The 23,211-nt window shown below is 43.6% G+C and overlaps 1 protein-coding gene across 3 annotated transcripts in view; it reads right to left on the minus strand.

The window, feature by feature from the left end:
* The window catches only part of ACAD10 (acyl-CoA dehydrogenase family member 10), an 85,155-nt gene that overhangs the window by 8,736 nt on the left and 53,208 nt on the right, over positions 1–23,211 (minus strand). For all 3 annotated transcript variants that reach the window (XM_073676323.1, XM_073676321.1, XM_073676322.1), the window contains one exon: positions 5,022–5,112. In XM_073676323.1, coding sequence (XP_073532424.1) covers positions 5,022–5,112 — 91 coding nt within the window. The remainder of the gene's footprint in view (positions 1–5,021; positions 5,113–23,211) is intronic.

The raw sequence follows: 23,211 nt of genomic DNA on the forward strand, positions 1-23,211 counted from the left end.
TTCTTTTTTCCAAACTAAATAACCCCAAGTGTAATAACCTGTCTTGGTATTGCAGACCCCCCAGTCCTCTAATAACCTTGGTCGCTCTTCTCTGCACCCGCTCTAGTTCAGCTATGTCTTTCTTATACACCGGAGACCAGAACTGTACACAGTATTCTAAGTGTGGTCGCACTAATGACTTGTATAAAGGTAAAATTATGTTCTCCTCATGAGCATCTATGCCTCTTTTAATGCATCCCATTATTTTATTTGCCTTTGCAGCAGCAGCCTGACACTGGCCACTAAACGTGAGCTTGTCGTCCACCAATACACCCAGGTCTTTTTCAGTTACAGTTTTGCCCAGTGTTTTACAATTAAGCATATAATTATACATTTTATTTCCTCAGCCCAAGTGCATTACCTTACATTTATCCCCATTAAAGCTCATTTGCCATTTATTAGCCCAAGCTTCTAGTTTACATAGATCCTCCTGTAATATAAAATTGTCCTCCTCTGTATTGATTATCCTGCAGAGTTTAGTGTCATCTGCAAATATTGAAATATTACTCTGTATGCCCCCTACAAGGTCATTAATAAATATGTTAAAAAGAAGGGGGCCCAATACTGACCCCTGTGGTACCCCACTGTTAACTGTGACCCAGTCTGAGTGTTTTCCATTAATAACCACCCTTTGTTTCCTATCACTGAGCCAATTCTTAACCCACATACATATATTTTCCCCTATCCCCATTGTTCTCATTTTATGTATCAACCTTTTGTGTGGAGCCGTATCAAAAGCTTTTGAAAAGTCCATATACACAACATCCACTGCTTTTCCTTGGTCCAGTCCAGAACTTGCCTCCTCATAAAAACTGATCAGATTAGTTTGACAGGAACGGTCCCTCGTAAACCCATGTTGATATTGGGTCATGAGGTTATTCTTCTTCAGATACTCTATTATAGCATCTCTTAGGAAACCCTCCAGGATTTTACCCACAGTAGAGGTTAAGCTTACCGGCCTATAATTTCCAAGTTCAGTTTTTGTCCCCTTTTTGAATATTGGCACCACATTTGCTATACGCCAGTCCTGTGGTACAGACCCTGTTATTATGGAATCTTTAAAGATTAAAAATAATGGTCTATCTATGACGTTACTTAATTACTGCAGTACTCGCGGGTGTATCCCATCCGGGCCAGGGGATTTGTCAACTTTAGTGATTTTTAGACACCGCCGTACTTCCTGCTGGGTTAAGCAAGTGACATTTACTGGAGAATTTTTGTTATCACTGATCATGTTTTCTGTCATGCGATTTTCTTGTGTAAATACGGTTGAAAAAAAATCATTTAGCATATTGGCTTTTTCCTCATCCTCATCCACCATTTCACCCAGACTATTTTTAAGGGGGCCAACACTATCATTTTTTAGTTTTTTACTATTTATGTTATAAGAATATTTTGGGGTTATTTTTACTTTCTCTGGCAAAGATTCTCTCTGCCTCAATCTTTGCTGCCTTGATTTGGTTTTTACATAATTTATTTAATTTTCTATATTTATTTAATGCCTCATCACTACCTACTTGCTTTAGTTCTCTAAATGCTTTCTTTTTGTCACTTATTGCACCCCTTACAGCTCTATTTAGCCATAGTGATTTCCTCCTATTTCTAGCATGTTTATTCCCATAGGGTATATATTGTACACAGGTCCTATTCAGGATGTTAATAAATGTCTCCCATTTGCTTTGTGTAGTTTTATGTCTCAGGATATCGTCCCAGTTTATTGCACTAAGATCATCTCTTAACCGTTGGAAATTTGCCTTCCTGAAGTTTAGTGTCCTTGTAACCCCTCTACTACACATCTTATTAAAGGTTACATGAAAACGTATTATTTTGTGATCAATATTACCCAAGTGACCCCCAACTCATATATTTGATATGCGGTCTGGCCTATTGGTTAATATTAGGTCTAGCAGTGCCCCCCTTCTTGTTGGGTCCTGAACCAGTTGTGAAAGGTAATTGTCTCTCATAGTAGTCAAAAACCTATTTCCTTTGCTTGAACTACATGTTTCTGTCCCCCAATGTATTTCAGGGTAGTTGAAGTCTCCCATAATAATGACTTCGTATAGCATCCGATGCGAGATGCTAATAACTATCGACTCAAACTCTGCTGCGAGCATGAGCCGAGTGTCATGCTTCTGTGATCTGATCCTCCTGAATGCTGCTGCTGCTTTTGCTACTGCTACTACTACAGTACTACTACAGTGTAAACGCAACTGGGTTAGGGAAGCTACATCATATGGGAAAAAGCCAAGCGGTTTGTAAAGCCCATATTATTATTATTACTAATTTTTAGAGCACCATTGATCCCATGGTGTTGTACATATGATAAAGGTTTACATACAAAATACAGGTTCTGTCTGAAGTCTACGTGGGAGACAACCAGACATGTTGGGGCACAAAATTCCAGGGGATGGGGGATGCTCGAGAGAAGTCTTGAAGACATATGGGTGAAAAACATACGAGTGTGGAGGAAAGAAGGAGGTCATGTGAGGATCAGAAATTGTGTGGGAAGATATCGGGAGTTTAGTTTGGAGATATATAGCAGAGATATATTTTGGACAGCCTTGTAGGTCAGTGTTAGCAGTTTAAGCTGAATCTGTTGGAAAATTAGGAGGCAATGAAGAGATCTGCAAAGCGGAGACGTGTCGGGGAAAATGAGGGTAGAGGTGGATTAATTGGGTAGCAGAGTTATGGACAGACTGGAGAGGTGTGACATTGTTAGTTGGGAAGCCACAGATGAGGATATTGCTGTAGTCGAGGTAGGAGATGATGAGGGCATGCACTAACATTTTAGTACAGGGTGGCCAATTTATATAGATACACCTAAATTAAATGGGAATGGTTGGTGATATCAACTTCCTGTTTGTGGCACATTAGTATATGGGAGGGGGAAAACTTTTCCAGATGGGTGGTGACCATGGCAGCCATTTTGAAGATGGCCATTTTGGATCCAACTTTATTTTTTTCAATGAGAAGAGGGTCATGTGACACATCAAACTTAGAGAATTTCATAAGAAAAACAATGGTGTCCTTGGTTTTAACGTAACTTTATTCTTTCATGAGTTTTTTACAAGTTTATGACCACTTATAAAATGTGTTCAAAGTGCTGCCCATGGTGTTGGATTCTCAATGCAACCTCTTCTCCCACTCTTGACACACTGATAGGCTGTGTGCCCACGTAGCGTTTTTCAAGCGTATATGCTGCGGAATTTCCGCAGCGTAAACGCTTGAAAAACGCATGTAGATCCGCACCCCATGGTCCCCAATGGCATTCCGCAATGTCAATGCCCATGCTGCGGATTTTTCCGCAGCGTATATGCTGCAGTCAAAAATCCGCAGCATGTTCATTAATTTTGCGGAAGCGCTGCGGAATCAATGTGCGGATGGTACCCAAGTCTGGAGGAGAGGAGACTCTCATCCAGACCTGGGTACCAAAGAACCTGTAAAAAAAAGAATAAAATAAAGTTTATACTTATCTTCTGATGTTTTCCCTCCGTCGCGCTGTTGTCTGAAGGACCTGCCACGTCATTGAGTCATGTGACCCACCACATGACTCAATGACGTCACCGCAGGTCCTGCACACAACAGCGTGAGCCGCTCAAGACTCCGGACGGGGCAGAGAATGCATCAGAAGGTGAGTATAAAGTTTATTTTTTTATTTTTTACCTTTCTGAACAAGTTGTCAAGCACTTATCCAAGTGATGCTTGGAGAAGTGCTTGATAACCCGCATGCGGAAATGCATGCAAAGACGCCTCACAAACGCTTCTATCTGGCGGGAAAACCGCATGTAATATCCGCATGCGATTTTCCCGCCAGGGAGAAGCGTAAAAAATATGCTTCAGGTCTGCAACGTGGGCACATAGCCATAGCAACACCGCAGAAGAAATGCTAGCACAGGCTTCCAGCATCCATTGTTTCAGATGCTGCACATCTTGTATCTTCACAGCATAGACAATTGTATTCAGATGACCCCAAAGATAAAAGTCTAAGGATACTGGAAGCCTGTGCTAGCATTTCTTCTGCGGTGTTGCTATCAGTGTTAAGAGTGGGAGAAGAGGGTTGCATTGACAATCCAACACAATGGACAGCACTTTGAACACATTTTATAAGTGGTCTTAAACTTGTAAAAAACTCATGAAAGAATAAAGTTACGTTAAAACCAAGCACACCATTGTTTTTCTTTTTTCTTATGAAATTCTCAATGAGTTTAATGTGTCACATGACCCTCTTCCCATTGAAAAAAATAAAGTTGTATCCAAAATAGCCGACTTCAAAATGGCCACCATGGTCACCACCCATCTGGAAAAGTTTTTCCCCTCCCATATACTAATGTGCCACAAACAGGAAGTTGATATCACCAACCATTCCCATTTAATTTAGGTGTATCCATATAAATGGCCCACCCTGTAGATTCAGCGTTGAGTAAGGGGTGAATTCTTGACATTTTTTGGAGCTGGAGGTGGGATGGGCTTGGATGTGTGACTTGAAGGACAGGGAAGAATTTAGAGTTACTCCAAAGCAGCACACTTGTGTTACAGGGTAAAGGATGATGTCAATTATAGTGACAGATAGATCTGGTAGGGTAGTTAAGTGAGATGGAGGAAAGATGATTAGTTCGGTTTCTCCACATTAAGTTTTAGGAAGCATGATGAGAACGAAGATATGGCTGATAGAAACTCTGATATTCTAGACAGCAGAGGTGACATTTGTGTCAGAGAAGTAGATTTAAGTGTCATTAGCGTATAGGTGATACTGGAAGCCATAGGACACATATATCGTACTTCATCTTAAACAGATATACAGAATATATACAAAAAGCATATAGAAGCAGCTGCGTATTGCTCTTTAATAATCAAAAATGCTTTACAACACAGAAATTTGAAGTGCATATTTGCATATTTTGTGCAAATTATGTTTGAGAAGATTGTCCGGAAAATTTTCTATCCCATTGCTACTCAAAGGTTCTGTCATTTTAATCTCATACCTGATGTCCACCATTTATGTCCATTGATAATGTACAAGTTTCCATCTTTCATTATTGATGATTCAATGTTGGTGGCATCAGAAGATGCAACCTAAGGAAGAATGGAAAAAAAAGGCACTTTCACTATGTTGTTTGGACAAGGTGTAGATTAAAGGTGTTCATGGTAGCAAGCGGTTTTAATTAAAGGTACTGGGTAGAGAGTTAGGTTTCCAATGTGAATCAAGAAACATCACAAGAAATATATCATCCTCTTCTAAACTGGATGATCTGGCGATCTATGAGTTTCAGGTGTAAACCACCCTTTAATCATGAACAATCATGATTAGAGGTGGTTTACACCTGAAATGCGTAGATCGCCAGATCATTTAGTTCTGGAATTTGCACTAACTTTGTAATTATACACTTTACTTTAATTACACACGTACACCGTGTGCAGAATTATTAGGCAAGTTGTATTTTAGAGGATTATTTTTATTATTGATCAACAACTATGTTTTGAATCAACCCAAAAGACTCATAAATATCCAAGCTTAATATTTTTGGAAGTTGGAGGTTTTTTTTTTAGATTTGGCTATCTTAGGAGGATATGTTTGTGCAGGTAACTATTACTGTGCAGAATTATTAGGCAACTTAATAAAAACCAAATATAATCCCATCTCACTTGTTTATTTTCACCAGGTAAACCAATATCAGTGCACAAAATTTAGAAATAAACATTTCTGACATGCAAAAACAAAAACAAAAAAAATAGTGATGAATATAGCCACCTTTCTTTATGATGACACTCAACAGCCTTCCATCCATAGATTCTGTCAGTTGCTTGATCTGTTTTCGATCAACATTGCGTGCAGCAGCCACCACAGCCTTCCAGACACTGTTCCAAGAGGTGTACTGTTTTCCCTCCCTGTAGATCTCACATTTTATGATGGACCACAGGTTCTCTATGGGGTTCATATCAGGTGAACAAGGGGGCCATGTCATTATTTTTTCTTCTTTTAGACCTTTACTGGCCAGCCACGCTGTGGAGTAGTTGGATGCATGTGATGGAGCATTGTCCTGCATGAAAATCATGTTTTTCTTGAACGATACTGACTTCTTCCTATACTGCTTGAAGAAGTTGTCTTCCAGAAACTGGCAGTAGGTTTGGGAGTTGAGCTTCACTCCATCCTCAACCCAAAAATGTCCCACAAGTTCATCTTTGATGATACCAGCCCATACCAGTACCCCACCTCCACCTTGCTGGCGGCTGAGTCGGAGTGGAGCTCTCTGCCCTTTACTGATCCAGCCTCTGGCCCATCTATTTGGCCCATCATGAGTCACTTTCATTTCATCAGTCCATAAAACCTTTGAAAAAAATCAGTCTTACGATATTTCTTGGCCCATTCTAGACGTTTTATCTTATGTTTCTTGTTCAAAGGTGGTCGTTTTTCAGCCTTCCTTACCTTGGCCATGTTCCCGACTATCGCACACCTTGTGCTTTTTGATACTCCAGTAACGTTGCAGCTCTGAAATATGGCAAAACGGGTGGCGAATGGCATCTTGGCAGCTTCACGCTTGATTTTCTTCAATTCATGGGCAGTTATTTTGCGCCTTTTTTGGCCAACATGCTTCTTGCGACCCTGTTGGCTATTTGCCATGAAATGCTTGATTGTTCGGTGATAACGCTTCAAAAGTTTGGAAATTTCAAGACTGCTGCATCCCTCTGCAAGACATCTCACAATTTTGGACTTTTCAGAGCCCGTCAAATCTGTCTTCTGATCCATTTTGCCAAAGGAAAGGAAGTTGCCTAATAATTAAGCACACCTTATATAGGGTGTTGATGTCATTAGTCAACACCCCTCCTCATTACAGAGATGCACATCACCAGATTTACTTAATTGGGAGTTGGCTCTCAAGCCTATGCAGCTTGGAGTAGGACAACATGTATAAAAAGTATCATGTGATCAAAATACTCATTTGCCTAATAGTTTCAAAGTACACTGTGTGCAGAATTATGTTTTAATCATCACTTTTGGAAAGGTTTTTATTCACCAATGAAGAAAGTTTTAGTCCGTGAAGCTGGATCCTTCTCTCTGTGTAACCTTCAGGGAACACAACAATTCTTGTCCCTGGCAAATGATTTGATTATGTCATTAGGGTCAGTATCGTGAAGTCAGTGATATTGAATCCCCTTCTGACATCACTCTTGCGATGCCTTAATCCACTATGAAGCATCATAGGGGGACACACCATATCTCTGGCATTAGCTACTCCTGATACTTTGTACAGCCGCCATAACTGTACATCCTGTTATATTAATTAGAATGTCGTCAAAAATTGTGATATTACTGTCTAACATTTGATTATGTTAAATAGTTCCCCAACAAAAATGTGGACCCATATAACACTGCAAGATATATAGCTCAATTATCTCACTGTAGATATGTGTGTGATTACAACATGCTGGGAGTAGAGCAAAGATGAGTGTGATTACAAACACTATTCAGCTTTCATTTCGCTCCAGTTAGTGTGGGGGGAGGGAAATACATCAGAGCTGATCGCACTGTGAAAGGAGAGCTGCAACTACAGAGGTGTTTGCAATGAGGGAAATCTCTGCTGTGCGGCTCCTGCCCCCACACTGACTGCTGTGACATGAAAGTTGAAATGTATTTATAATCACACTCATCAGTGCTCTACTCCTGTAAGCATGGGTTTTACAAGTGTTTTGCCCATTAAATAAAAGGACACAGAGCCTGAATACTTACAAATATGTTCTTTAAAAAAAAAAAGTTAGTGTGAACCATGATGCTTAAAGCCTCATAGTAGTGATAATAAAAATATATAGCTTTATATTATACATAATTTAAAAAGACAAATAATTGTAAACAGGAAAGACCAATAAAATGGGGTCACTACACTGGCGATGAGTTTATGTAACAGTAGATAGTTTTAGATACAGTATACCGTAGATGCTGCAAAACGATAAAGTGAAAAGTATATGCAAATGATAATGGCGCAGACTATTTACACAAGACATCCTGAAAGTATTGATGCACTAAACAATTGCAGGGATGAATGGGCCAACATTCCTCTTCAATGTTGCGCAAAGAATATAAAAGTATGTTGAAAATGACTGCTATTATAGGGGAATCTGCAGATTATTAAATTCAAGGGTTCACTTTTTCTCCTTGTGCTGTGGATGCTTACTTGGTGCCCTCAATAATAGACAAGTACATTACAACTGTTTATTTTCTAAGTCAGAATTATAAACAAACAATCAGACCATATTTTATTAGTAATCAATCCAGAAATAAAGAGAATTCCAAAGGGGTCATATACATTCTTTAAAATGTACATAGGAAAAGTTCATTAACTGGAAGCTTGAGTAGAAAAACTGAGCGACCTTTAACGTGTACCTATACTTTCTCACAAAATTTGAAATCGCATTCTAAACCGTAGCTACACGCTGAAGAAAGGGTTTCTGATGTGTAAAATCACAACCTAAATTTCCTTTACATTTTAAAACCTTCAGTGCACCTCCTTTATATTACTGCCCTTTTAATTTAAACTGCGTCTTTGTGGGGAGCACAGCACTGTCCTGTTGTATTGCAAATAAAACCAGACAACATTCCTCGGCCCTCATTACCCAGCATCCTTTTCTGTGTCCTTATGAGCACCTATGGCTGCCACCAATAACCTTCAATAAATGAAGTCCCTCCTTTTCTGCACTTTTCCCATCACTGATTATTATTACCAATGGCTTGTGTCTAAATCTTTCATCAATCATCATTTTTATGTCATGTTCCTTGCTTCTCCAGCTGCTGTCTTGCTCCCGCTTTCCCACTGTCCGTGTTCCTCCCATTTTAATTCCACAGCACCTGTTTGTTCCCAGACCACTCCTCCATCTTAGTATGTATATAATAATAATAATAGTTTTTATTTTTATAGCGCCAACATATTCCGCAGCACTTTACAAATTTTAGGGGGGACATATACAGACAATACAGAATAAGCATATCTCATATCGAAAGGAGTGAGGGCCCTGCTCGCAAGCTTACAGTCTATGAGGAAATGGGGGAGACACAAAAGGTAAAAAGTACATATATTGTATAATGCAGCCTTGATATACTAAATAGGATAAATAATAATACATGGACTGGTCGCCAGCCAGTATGTGTACAGTCCTGACAGAGGCTATTATGTGCATGGCTGGTATGACCCGAAGTTGAATTAGATTTTAATATGGGGGAAAACTGGGACAGACAGAGTGTGTTTAGGTGATACGCCAGTCTAAAGAAATGTGTTTTTAGGGTTCGTTTGAAACTGTGGGTATTGGGAATTAATCGAACTGTCCTGGGTAGTGCATTCCAAAGAATTGGCGCAGCACGCGAGAAATCTTGGAGACGGGAGTGGGAAGTTCGGATTATGGAGGATTTTAGTTTTAAGTCATTTGCAGAATGGAGGGCACGTGTAGGTTATGCCTATCAATCTCTGGTATATATTTTTCACTGCTTGTGTGACCTCTCCTGAATTGTATCTCCATGCAATGCTCTGCAGCCTATCAATCTCTGGTATACAGTACAGACCAAAAGTTTGGACACACCTTCTCATTTAAAGATTTTTCTGTATTTTCATGACTATGAAAATTGTACATTCACACTGAAGGCATCAAAACTATGAATTAACACATGTGGAATTATATACTTAGCAAAAAAAAGTGTGAAACAACTGAAAATATGTCTTATATTCTAGGTTCTTCAAAGTAGCCACCTTTTGCTTTGATGACTGCTTTGCACACTCTTGGCATTCTCTTGATGAGCTTCAAGAGGTAGTCACCGGAAATGGTTTTCACTTCACAGGTGTGCCCTGTCAGGTTTAATAAGTGGGATTTCTTGCCTTATAAATGGGGTTGGGACCATCAGTTGTGTTGTGCAGAAGTCTGGTGGATACACAGCTGATAGTCCTACTGAATAGACTGTTAGAATTTGTATTATGGCAAGAAAAAAGCAGCTAAGTAAAGAAAAAGAAGTGGCCATCATTACTTTAAGAAATGAAGGTCAGTCAGTGCGAAAAATTGGGAAAACTTTGAAAGCGTCCCCAAGTGCAGTTGCAAAAACCATCAAGCGCTACAAAGAAACTGGCTCACATGAGGACCGCCCCAGGAAAGGAAGACCAAGAGTCGCCTCTGCTTCTGAGGATAAGTTTATCCTAGTCACCAGCCTCAGAAATCACAGGTTAACAGCAACTCAGATTAGAGACCAGGTCAATGCCACACAGAGTTCTAGCAGCAGACACATCTCTACAACAACTGTTAAGAGGAGACTTTGTGCAGCAGGCCTTCATGGTAAAATAGCTGCTAGGAAACCACTGCTAAGGACAGGCAACAAGCAGAAGAGACTTGTCTGGGCTAAAGAACACAAGGAATGAACATTAGACCAGTGGAAATCTGTGCTTTGGTCTGATTAGTCCAAATTTGAGATCTTTGGTTCCAACCACCGTGTCTTTGTGTGACAAAGAAAAGGTGAACGGATGGACTCTACATGCCTGGTTCCCACCGTGAAGCATGGAGGAGGAGGTGTGATGGTGTGGGGGTGCTTTGCTGGTGACACTGTTGGAGATTTATTCAAAATTGAAGGCATATTGAACCAGCATGGCTACCACAGCATCTTGCAGTGGCATGCTATTCCATCCGATTTGCGTTTAGTTGGACTATCATTTAATTTTCAACAGGACAATGACCCAAAACACACCTCCAGGCTGTGTAAGAGCTATTTGACCAAGAAGGAGAGTGATGGGTTGCTACACCAGATGACCTGGCCTCACCAGACCTGAACCCAATCGAGATGGCTTGGGATGAGCTGGACCGCAGAGTGAAGGCAAAAGGGCCAACAAGTGCTAAGCATCTCTGGGAACTCCTTCAAGATTGTTGGAAGACCATTTCCGGTGACTACCTCTTGAAGCTCATCAAGAGAATGCCAAGAGTGTGCAAAGCAGTCATCAAAGCAAAAGGTGGCTACTTTGAAGAACCTAGAATATAAGACATATTTTCGGTTGTTTCACACTTTTTTGTTAAGTATATAATTCCACATGTGTTAATTCATAATTTTGATGCCTTCAGTGTGAATGTCCAATTTTCATAGTTATGAAAATACAGAAAAATCTTTAAATGAGAATGTGTGTCCAAACTTTTGGCCTGTACTGTATATTTTTCACTGCTTGTGTGACCTCTCCTGAATTGTATCTCCATGCAATGCTCTGCAGCCTATCAATCTCTGGTATATATTTTTCACTGCTTGTGTGACCTCTCCTGAATTGTATCTCCATGCAATGCTCTGCAGCCTATCAATCTCTGGTATATATTTTTCACTCCTCTACGTTTTGTAATTCATGATACTTAAAGGTCATCACACTTTAAGAGTTTATGATCCATGCCGAGTTTGCTAGTCTGTTTTTTTTTTTTCCCTGCACTTTATGGTCTCCTGTTGAACACATGTACAGCCACAACATTTTTGTGATACAGTTATGAATAAATGAACATAAATAAAGTTAACAGCCATACTTTGTAAATTTTACGGAAGCACCACTATATCAGTGAAGCTTCCCTCCCGCACTTTGAACAGATTGTGGAAGAAGTTACCAAAGCTCCTTGCTCCTTTTGCACCAGTGATCCTATTCCCTCAAATTTTCTTCAGTCCTTCTCCTCAGCTGTTATTACCCATGAAACTAAAATATTTAACCAATCTCTTTCATCCAGTATATTTCCTTCATACAAGCCGTCATAATCCCTAGGTAATAGTTACATGTGTTCATTTTTTTTATTGATTGAATGGAGAAAAATAAACAAGCAATCAGAACAATTTTTGTGTCATTTGCCAATCACCATAAATCTGTTCACTGCATTGTATGTGTTATGATTACAGGGATACTAAATATGTTCATGTACTGGTTTGTGATGTTTCTTTTTAAAAGTGTATAAAGATGTTAATATTGTAATTTTTTTTCACAGTTTTTTAAATAATTTTGTAGAGAAAAAAATCTCTTGACTTTTATTTCTAATACATAGCATATAGAGAGGTACTATTAAATAGGTATGTATCTCTATGTACCAGTACAATATTCCTGTAAAGAAGAACAACACCATATAGACAGAAAAAGCTGCTGATTGTCATGCAAGAGGATGTGGGTTTGACTCCCATGACATACCACATTTAAAAAATGTGTGTAATTCCACTACTGAGCTTCTGAATTGCCACCTACCAAGCGGTCAATCGCACAGAGTGGTACACAGTGTTACAGGAGACAGTGTACAACTTTACCCTAGCACAGCAAAGGGGAACTGGATTAGAACTGCATACAAAAGATGGAAGCCGCAAGATGAGCAGGTATTTTCAAGTAAGACAACAAGAGGATTTTGGGTACTCACCGTAAAATCTCTTTCTTGGAGCCTTCATTGGGGAACACAGGAGACCATGCGTGTATTGCTGCAGCCACTAGGAGGCTGACACGAGGCAAAAAAAGTTAGCTCCTCCTCAGCAGGGTACACCCACCAACTGGCACAAAGCTAGTCAGTGAGAAAACAGTAGTAAACGCAACAACAAACAAAACAAACAACTAGAACAAGCCCAACAAGAGCGAGTACTGTGTCGTCCGAATGAAGGCTCTAAGATTTTACTGTGAGTACCCAAAATCCTCTTTTCTTGATTGCTTCATTGGGGGACACAGGAGAACGCCCAGAACAGGTTTAAGCCCAGGCGACTGCTGTTAGCAGAACGTTCCTACTCAGGCTCGCATCAGCTGAGGCATAGGTATGCACTCTGTGGAACTTTGTGAAGCTATGCACGGAAGACCATGTAGCAGCTTTGCAGAGCTTTGAAGCAGAGGCCTGATAATGAATGGCCCAGGAAGCCTCCACTGCACGTCTGGAGTGAGCCTTGACCCCAGGTGGGGGCCCATCTATCCTGTGCCCGACAAGCTTCCAGGATGGCAGAATTAATCCAATGGGAGGTAGTGGCCTTGGAGGTCGGAAGACCTCTGCGGTGACCTTCAGGAATCACGAACAAGGAGTTAGAGCATCTGAAAGATGCTATTCTGAAAAGATAATAGCACAGAGTTCTGACGAGATCCAACTTGTGAAGAGACTGTTTCCGAAGGTGGGTTGGAAAAGGACAGAAGAATGATGTCCTCATTAAAGGTGGAAAGGGAAAACCACTTCGGGAGAAAAGAAGAAACAAGATGCAGCACCACCTTGTCCTGATGGAGGACAAGGAAAAGTGAACGGCAGGATAGGGCTGCCAGCTCCAAGACGCACCTGATTGCTACCAGGAAGGAGACCTTTCAGGAAATTCAGGTGAGAGAAATGTCCCGAATGGGGTCAAAGAGGGGACCCTGAAGAGTGTTCAGGATCAGGTTGAGGTCCCAGAGGTCCACGGGAGGACGAAAGGGAGAAATGGAACGAGATTTCTTTGAAAAAGGATAGAAAGGGTAGATACTTGACCGATAAGGGAGCCGAGACACAGTCAAGACTCGAGACCTGACTGAAGAAAGGCCAGGGAGGAAGTGAGAGAGAAGGAGATGGGGGCTGCATGGTCAGCTTTGCACCAGTGAAAGAAGGCCTTTCAGGTGTGATGGTAGATGCAAGAGGAAGAATGCTTCCTTGCTTTGATCATGGTCTGGATAACCTGGTCAGAGATTCCTGCGTCTTTCAGGACCGCGGATTTAACAGCCATACTGTTAAATGGAGAGACTGAATTCTGGTGGAAGAGGGTACCCTGGGAAAAGCAGCCTGGATGACCTAAAAGCTTCCACGTGAAATCTATGATGCAGTTGACCACTCCTGAGTACCAAGCTCTTCTGGGCCAGTCGAAAGCCACGAAGACGACTGGTATTCCCTCCGCCTTGATCTTCTTAATGAGCCAGGGAATAAGCAGCAGAGGTGGAAAAAGATATGGAAGGTGGAAATGTGACCATGGGAGAACCAGGGCATCGAAGCAGACAGCGTCAGGTGTGACCCATCTTTGACAGATCTGTCTGAACACTGATGGGTTCAGGGACCACTCGCCCGAAAGGGCACTGGCAACTTAGGAAGTTGGCAGCCCAGCTGTCGACTCCAGGAATGTGGACTGCAAATATTGTGCATGCCCTCTGTTCGGCCCATGCCAGGATTCAAGAGACTAATGACATGACTGATCTGCTTTGAGCTTCACCCTGGTGATTGATGTATGCGACGGCCATGGCATTGTCTGACTGAATGCACACTGGGTGGCAAGCTAGGAGGTCCTGCCAGTGTTGGAGAGTGAGGTAGATGGCCTTGAGTTCCAACATGTTGATGGGGATTGAGGCCTCCCAAGCTTTCCAGCGACCCTGGACTATGGAGAGCCACACGTTCCTGAATAGGAGAAGACGGCTGCTCAACCCTGGGAGAGTCCCTAGGTGAAAGCGACCCGTCATGCAGAGAAAAATCTGTTAGTCATGGATCGAGACGCCAGGAGACCGTCGGCTTGAAGGAGGGTCTCCTCTTCTCCTGATAAGCAGGGAAGCGGTGCCTATGGTTGGATACCCCAGCAGACGAAAATTAGTCAAATAAGCGAAAATGCAGGACGCGTTTTCCGGCGGGGGGATACTTGGGTCTCTGCTGGGGGAGGGAGGTACTCTTCCCTCTGGTAGCGTCTAAGATGATTTGATTCAGTCTGGTTCTGAACAGGCAAAGACCCTAAAAGGGGAGATTGGTGAGATTTTTTGGAGGCCACATCTGTATTACAGGCCTTAAGTCATAGCAGTCTGTGAATGGCCGTGATATTGCAAGAAAGTGCCGAGCAACCCGCAGAGTCAAGAGAAGCTGTGAGGAGGTATTTACCCATGTGGTTAATTTGATCAGCTAGTTCCTTGGGTGGGGCCCCAGAAAGGATGCCCTGATGAAGGAGCTTAGCCCAGGCAGAAATTGATTAGATACCCAGGTGGAGGCAGTGCAGAGCGATGCTCCTGTGGACTCGAAGGCCAACTTGACCAGCCTCAATATGTCTGTTGGAAGCAGGGCTGTGGAGTCGGTAAGCCAAACCTGCGACTCCCGACTCCTCACTTTCCCTTACACAGACTCCACGACTCCAACATATATTGCTTATATTTAAGTGAAAAATTTATTGTAGTACAATGTGAACAGACATTTAATCATTTTTATGATACAATAATCAAGATATTTAGATAGAACATAATATATATTTATTGGAATACAACTTTAGAACACAAAAAATTAATAAATTGTAAATGTGTAATACACTATGTAATATCGAGATATATACAGTACAGACCAAAAGTTTGGACACACCTTCTCATTTAAAGATTTTTCTGTATTTTCATGACTACGAAAATTGTACATTCACACTGAAGGCATCAAAACTATGAATTAACACATGTGGAATTATATACTTAACAAAAAAGTGTGAAACAACTGAAAATATGTCTTATATTCTAGGTTCTTCAAAGTAGCCACCTTTTGCTTTGATGACTGCTTTGCACACTCTTGGCATTTTCTTGATGAGCTTCAAGAGGTAGTCATCGGAAATGGTTTTCACTTCACAGGTGTGCCCTGTCAGGTTTAATAAGTGGGATTTCTTGCCTTATAAATGGGGCTGGGACCATCAGTTATGTTGTGCAGAAGTCTGGTGGATACACAGCTGATAGTCCTACTGAATAGACTGTTAGAATTTGTATTATGGCAAGAAAAAAGCAGCTAAATAAAGAAAAACGAGTGGCCATCATTACTTTAAGAAATGAAGGTCAGTCAGTCCGAAAAATTGGGAAAACTTTGAAAGTGTCCCCAAGTGCAGTTGCAAAAACCATGAAGCGCTACAAAGAAATTGGCTCACATGAGGACCGCCCAGGAAAGGAAGACCAAGAGTCACCTCTGCTTCTGAGGATAAGTTTATCCGAGTCACCAGCCTCAGAAATCGCAGGTTAACAGCAGCTTAGATTAGAGACCAGGTCAATGCCACACAGAGTTCTAGCAGCAGACACATCTCTTCAACAACTGTTAAGAGGAGACTTTGTGCAGCAGGCCTTCATGGTAAAATAGCTGCTTCGAAACCACTGCTAAGGACAGGCAACAAGCAGAAGAGACTTGTTTGGGCTAAAGAACACAAGGAATGGACATTAGACCAGTTTAAATCTGTGCTTTGGTCTGATGAGTCCAAATTTGAGATCTTTGGTTTCAACCACCGTGTCTTTGTGCGACGCAGAAAAGGTGAACGGATGGACTCTACATGCCTGGTTCTCACCGTGAAGCATGGAGGAGGAGGTGTGATCGTGTGGGGGTGCTTTGCTGGTGACACTGTTGGGGATTTATTCAAAATTGAAGGCATACTGAACCAGCATGGCTACCACAGCATCTTGCAGCGGCATGCTATTCCATCCAGTTTGCGTTTAGTTGGACCATCATTTATTTTTCAACAGGACAATGACCCCAAAAACACCTCTAGGCTGTGTAAGGGCTATTTGACCGAGAAGGAGAGTGATGGGGTGCTACGCCAGATGACCTGGCCTCTACAGTCACCAGACCTGAACCCAATCGAGATGGTTTGGGGTGAGCCGGACTGCAGAGTGAAGGCAAAAGGGCCAACAAGTGCTAAGCATCTCTGGGAACTCATTCAAGATTGTTGGAAGACCATTTCCGGTGACTACCTCTGGAAGCTGATCAAGAGAATGCCAAGAGTGTGCAAAGCAGTCATCAAAGCAAAAGGTGGCTACTTTGAAGAACCTAGAATATAAGACATATTTTCAGTTGTTTCACACTTTTTTGTTAAGTATATAACTCCACATGTGTTAATTCATAGTTTTGATGCCTTCAGTGTGAATGTACAATTTTCATAGTCATGAAAATACAGAAAAATCTTTAAATGAGAAGGTGTGTCCAAACTTTTGGTCTGTACTGTATATATATATATATATATATATATATATATATATATAACACTATGTAATAAACTATTTAAGTGGCAAAAAACAGTTTTCAACAAAAACCATACTAAAAAACATTTGTGCAGTCTATGAATTTGTTCTAAGAAATAAAATTGCCTCCATCAGATCCTCCTTCATAGATGACCTCAAATCTGACCTAATAATTTTAAGGCTAGAGGACAACCTCTCTACACTAACTTGGGTTGGAGGCAAAGCCGTAACTACATGGGCAACATCTCTAACAATTTCCGGGTATAAAGGAATTGCCTCATGCACAGTCCGTTTTGATGAACGGTTGAATTTTTCTATTTCTTTGAGAGCAAGTGAAACATTTTGCTGAAATATGGTCAATCTGCTTCCTATAGGAGACGGAGTGAAATTTTTTTCCTTGCGACAACGCTTTTTCTGCTCCATGTCATCCAAATACTTGTCAAAGTCAAACTCCTCATCTGATGATGATGAAGATATGGCAGCAGTAGCACTGTCAGGACCCAAGTCCTCTTATGCCTGGCAGTCCTCCTGTAGGCCACTCATCCTAACTGCTACTTCAGTCAGAGCTTCTTTTCCTTTAGTAAGCTGTTGATCATCAAGCAGTATACGATGACTTGGGTCCACATAAACAGCTGCCAGAAAATTTTTATTTTCCAATAGCTGTGTCTCTCTCCGTTTCATTGAAGCAGAAATGCCATCAGCGATTAAACCTCCTCTTTGGGACAGGCAAAATAGCAAGTTCTTCCACTCCCTTATGAAAATGCCAGGAGTTAAATCCTCAGCTTGCAATTTTTTAGTCACGGTAAATGGGTGATTAAGCAATTCCTTCAATTCAGCCACCTGTGTCCATTGACCTTCATTTAGGATTACCTGAGGGTTCGCCATATCTATAAGAAACTGTTTTAGTTCAAGCAATCGCTCAATCATTAAATAAGTGCTGCCCCACCGAGTGGCTTGGCTTGATCGACAATTGCCCCTTTCCCAGCACGTCTCTTCAAGATGGAATCAATTTTAGGGGTTCTGGCGACAATAACCAATTTCCTAACTTTTCCAGCATGTCCCTCTTGCAGACTATCTCTTATCGCCAGCTGCATCGTGTGCACAACACAGCGCATGTGATGAATATGAAAGTGTTTTGAAGCAGCTTCAACAAGATCATCTATTTCTAAAGTATATGTATGTGTATGTAAAGTATGGAGGAATAGATAAATAGAGGGATGGATAGGTAAATAGAGGGATGGATAGATGGATACAGGGATGGATGGATAAATATATGGATAGATAGATGATAGATAGCCATATGGATGGATAGATGAAAGGATGGATAGATAGATAAGATAAAGTCATAGAGGGATAGATGGAGGAATAGATGGGTAAATAGAGGGATGGATAGGTAGATGGAGGAATAGATGGGTAAATAGAGGGATGGAGAGATAGATAGATAGATAGATAGATAGATAGATAGATAGAGGGATACATGAAAGGATAGATGGAGGGATAGATGGATAGATAGAGGGATAGATAGAGTGTGTTATGCACACGCCCGGACTGACTGGCGTGTGCGGGTGTTGTGGTTCCACTGGACCATGAACCGGAGAGTGCCTGGAGGGGCGTGACTAAGTATCTGGCCGATCCGACCAAGATGGCACGACGGCATACGACGCCAGTGCACCAGGGAGAAACCGGGCAGAGGGACCAGGTGCTACTCCAGGTCAAACTCCGGACACGGGGGTTGACCCACACAGGGATTACTGGAACAGGCTGGTTAGGCTGGCGCACAGACTGGAGGGTATAGGCAGGCACGACTGGTATGCAGGCAGGCGGGTAAAGGCAAGCGCAGCTAGAGTGCAGACAGGGAGGCACTAGCAGGTAGGAACACAGGCGGGATAGGACCCAGTACACACTGGGACTCAGGAACAATACAGGCAGAGGGGTACAGGCAAGCACAGCTAGAGTGCAGACAGGGAGGCACTAGCAGGTAGGAACACAGGCGGGATAGGACCCAGTACACACTGGGACTCAGGAACAGGCAGGTTAGGCTGGCACAGACTGGTGGATGTAAGCAAACACGGCAGGTATGCAGATGGGTGGATACAGGCGAGTATGCAGGCAGGGAGGTACTGGCCGAAAGGACGGGCTGGAGCCCGTACAGACTGGGTCACAGAACCGCAGATGCGGTAGACAACCACAGCAGAGAGGGAACGCCCGAAGCGGTGGGCAAGAACAGAGCAGGACGGGGCTGCAGGAGCAGCGAGCACAAGCAGGGCAGGACAGGACTGACGGAGCAGCGGGCAGAAGCAGGGCAGGACAGGACTGCCGGAGCAGTGAGCAAAAGGGTCAGAGCGGAGCAAGGCTGCCGGAGCAGTGAGCAAAAGGGTCAGAGCGGAGCAAGGCTGCGGAGCAGTGAGCAAGGAGTCAGAGCAGGCTAGAACCGCCGGAGCGGTAAGCAAAGGAGTCAGAGCAGACTAGAACCGCCGGAGCGGTGAGCAAAGGAGTCAGAGCAGGCTAGAACCGCCAGAGCGGTGAGCAAAGGAGTCAGAGCAGGCTAGAACCGCCGGAGCGGTGAGCAAAGGAGTCAGAGCAGGCTAGGCTGAGTAGGGGGGACAGGGCTCTGTTCACACGGAACAGACAGGAAGGGAAAGGCAGAGCCAGACACCCACAGGGTACTAGCAGAGAAGTAGCGAGTGGACCACAAACTCACAAACGGGAGTACAGAGACAACAAGCAGGAGTTAGGTACGAGTTCAGACTCTGCAGAAAAAGGAAGGGAACGGACATAGAGGCAAAACAGATAAAGGATAGGAGAGAGTTCAGACTGGAACTGAGTGTACGGAGGAGACCGACACTGCAGCGGAATACAGGAGCGGGTCTGGGAATACGGCCCCCAGAGAGGCAGGACGAACAGGCAAGGAGCGTGTTCAGACAGGACAGACAAGATACAGGAGCGGGTCTAGGTAATCAGCCCCTAGAAGGCGGGAGGAACAGGCTAGGAGCGTGTTCAGACAGGTCAGACAAGATACAGGAACGGGTCTAGGTAATCGGCCCCTAGAAGGCAGGAGGAACAGGCTAGGAGCGTGTTCAGACAGGCCTGGAAATACAGCCTCCAGGATAGGCAGACAAGAGAACACAGAACGGGACCTGGCACCTTCAGAGTGCAAGCACACACTGAATGAAACACTATGCTCAGGCAGGAATAGATGGGAGCAGCTGAGCTATATACCAGGTGACAGACAGCAATAGGCTGAGGACGCACAAGGGGTGTGACCCACAGCAGGTACAAAAAGCAGGAAGTGATCGGGCGCCGCCCTTAAGCAGCAGAAACAGACACAAACAGACAGCATGGAGGGAAGCCAGAGAGACATTCTGGACTGGAGATCAAGTGCGCGCTCTTGCACAGTGGGAGATGGACCACCATGCAAGGACGCCGCCAGGTATGTTACAGAGTGCGATAGACAGATGACAGCTACAGACAGCAAATAGTACATTGCACATATCGCACATATAGTTCACACATTGTACAGAGAGCACATAATAATCACCTACAATATTAGCATTAGTTACCTTCCTGTGACAGAGATGAGCAGTAGTACTTTCACTTTCTCCAGCTCGAAGCCCAGGAATCAGATCCTGTGCAGGGCAAGCACCCCTCCCCCTCCTCTCTCTGGTGAAGACGGCAGAAGACAGGACAGAGGAGGGGAGATTGCCCCCTGCAGTCTGGAGCCGATGCAGGACGGGCGCACTGCAGCATACAAGTGAGTTTTGATAGGTGCGTGCCCCTGCTTCAAGGGGGGGGCAGCTGCCCCCCCTGCCCCTTGCTGGCTATGGCCATAATTCACACACAGCGTTTTTGCGGATCCGTTTTTTGCAGTACAATGCAGTGACTCTGGGCATCCCAAGTCAATGGGTTTCAAGATATGACATTCAGACACATCGTTTTGTGAGGATCTGTTTTTGGGCTCAAAAACGGATCCTCACAAAGAATGAGCATGTCAGTTTGTGCCGCGTTTTTCTAATCTGCTTTTGCTATTGAAAACATTATCTATGAGCTCAAAAACCTTTCAGGTGATGCGGTTTTTTAAAAAGCTGATCTGCTTTTGCAGCTGAAAAACGTATCCTCAAAAAACGCAGCAAAAACGCTGTGTGTGAATGTAGCCTTAGATCAGGAATAGAACAGCCATTTATAGGACATTTCATAACTTTCCCAAATTCCTATGAAAAAATATTCAGCACATTCTGCATTGAACTACTGTACCCAATTTATTATATATTTTAGGAGTCGGTCCATTTTATACCGACTCCACCAAAATGAGCACCGACTCAGACTCCACAGCCCTGGTTGGAAGCGTCCTTGAGAGAAGTGCCGTCCGAGAAGGGAAGGATCATATTTGAGGAGAGACTGGAAACCAGAGGGTCGATAAAGGAAGATTCAGCCCTAGGTTTGAGCAGGTCGGGAGGAAAGGGATACAACATATACATACGTGTCTTCTTTGAAAACGTTTTTCTGGGTGCTCCCACTCTTTATAGTTTGAGAATACTCAGGGAGGGCGTTTCACCTTCTTAAAGGATATAGTTGGCTCCGTAGTAGGGGAGTCCTGTTCTTTGACGTTAAGGGTCTGATTGATGGCAAGAATCCGACTGTTCATCATGTCCTGCAACTTGAAAGCCTAATCAGAATCAAGGTCCAAGTTCGGCTTGGAGTGGACATGGGACCCCTGAGCTGCATGGGGCCCAAGGGAGGAGGAGCGGGAGACAGAGGCCATCCTAGAGGAAGTGGAGGGAGACACAGGGGCAGTGGAATGAGACCGCTTCTTGTATCTCAGGCGCGATCTGCCATGAAGGAGTTAATAAGAGGGCGATTCCAGATCATCCCAAGGAACGATCAGAGCACCAGCAGGTGCTCAATGACCAAGACCAGGGTCTGAGAAAGCTTGATTAGATCGGCAACAGATTGTGACAGCGGGACAGCCCACTCGTGGGGAGGGATTGTATTCTCTTCCCTGGCAGTGGGGGGTTCCTGAGAGGCCTGTTTATGAGAATTGCTGCAGTTGGAGCAGAGGGCCAATTGCTGACCTAAGGGCAATTTTTTTGTAGCAGAAACAAGCAAAGTGAAGAATAATAGGGGGGGTGTGCGGGAGCGAGTCTCCCTAGAGACAGAAATAAAGGGGGTACCAGTGGAGGTAATGCTGAGGAGTGCTGGAGCCTGTGTGCCCTGAGGAAGAGCCTACTTGATCCAGGAGAAGTGATCCTTGCGGTCAAGGCCCAAATCAGACTCTGGAGGGGAGCGGTGACGTCTAGAAGCATCCAGCAGCGGAGAGAATGTGACGCGGCCGGCGGTGATGGAGAGAAATGCCACAGATAATGAGAGAAAGGGACGGAGTCGGAGACAGCGCGCAGGGAATGTGGGGCAGAACCCTAACCATCTCAGAAGCTGATGGCTGATTGGCTGCCGGGCGGGGGGCGGAGCTGAGCAAAAAAAAGCATGGAGAAGTCTGCATGATAGACCGGGGAAGCCGGGGGTCTGGGTTTGTACATCCGGCCGACGGGAAAAAAGTTGGGAATGGAGCGAGCGCCCTGATCTTGCCCTGGGGACTGAACGTACAGAGAGATGAGACCAGCTTGCTGCCTGACTGGTGAGCTCACCTCAGGTGCTCCCGGATAGATGCTCTAGTGGGGAGGGATAGTCTGGGGAGGGAAGGAGCACCTGTTTGGCACGGATCCTGACTCATTCTTCACAGACTGGAGGACGGTCTCCAGGAGCCCCAGATCGAGTGGTCACTGGAACTGGCCTGTCTTTCCATAGGCACTATCTCGCTATGGTGGACAACTGGGCAGGATGGCAAGGGCCGTCCTCCAGGCAGCCTCGAGACACTCTTGATGTGTTAGGTGGGCATGGTCCTGCTGCTTAGACACTAGAGGGTACAATGTGGGTAAGACCACACTGTTCTCTCGATCTCAAAGTGGGAAATCAGAGTGAGCTGTTACGGCTTGTGACTGTGGTCTACAGCGTGTATCAGTAAGAAAAATGGAAAAGATTAATAACACAACAAGCCCCTAAGGTAGAAAAGGGTCTGGGAGCAGACCCGTGTCAGCCTCCTATTAACACAAAGCTAAAACTAATTAGCTTCGTGCCAGTTGGTGGGTGTACCTTACTGAGGAGGAGTTAACTTTTTTTTTCCTAATGTCAGCCTCCTAGTGGTAGCAGCATACACCCATGGTCTCCTATGTCCCCCAATGAAGAGATAAAGAAATAACATTTTACATTAAGTATTTAC

This window comes from Phyllobates terribilis, unplaced genomic scaffold (assembly GCF_046119375.1).
Source record: "Phyllobates terribilis strain yellow unplaced genomic scaffold, ASM4611937v1 Scaffold_1__5_contigs__length_1240528914, whole genome shotgun sequence".
Lineage (NCBI taxonomy): Eukaryota > Metazoa > Chordata > Amphibia > Anura > Dendrobatidae > Phyllobates > Phyllobates terribilis.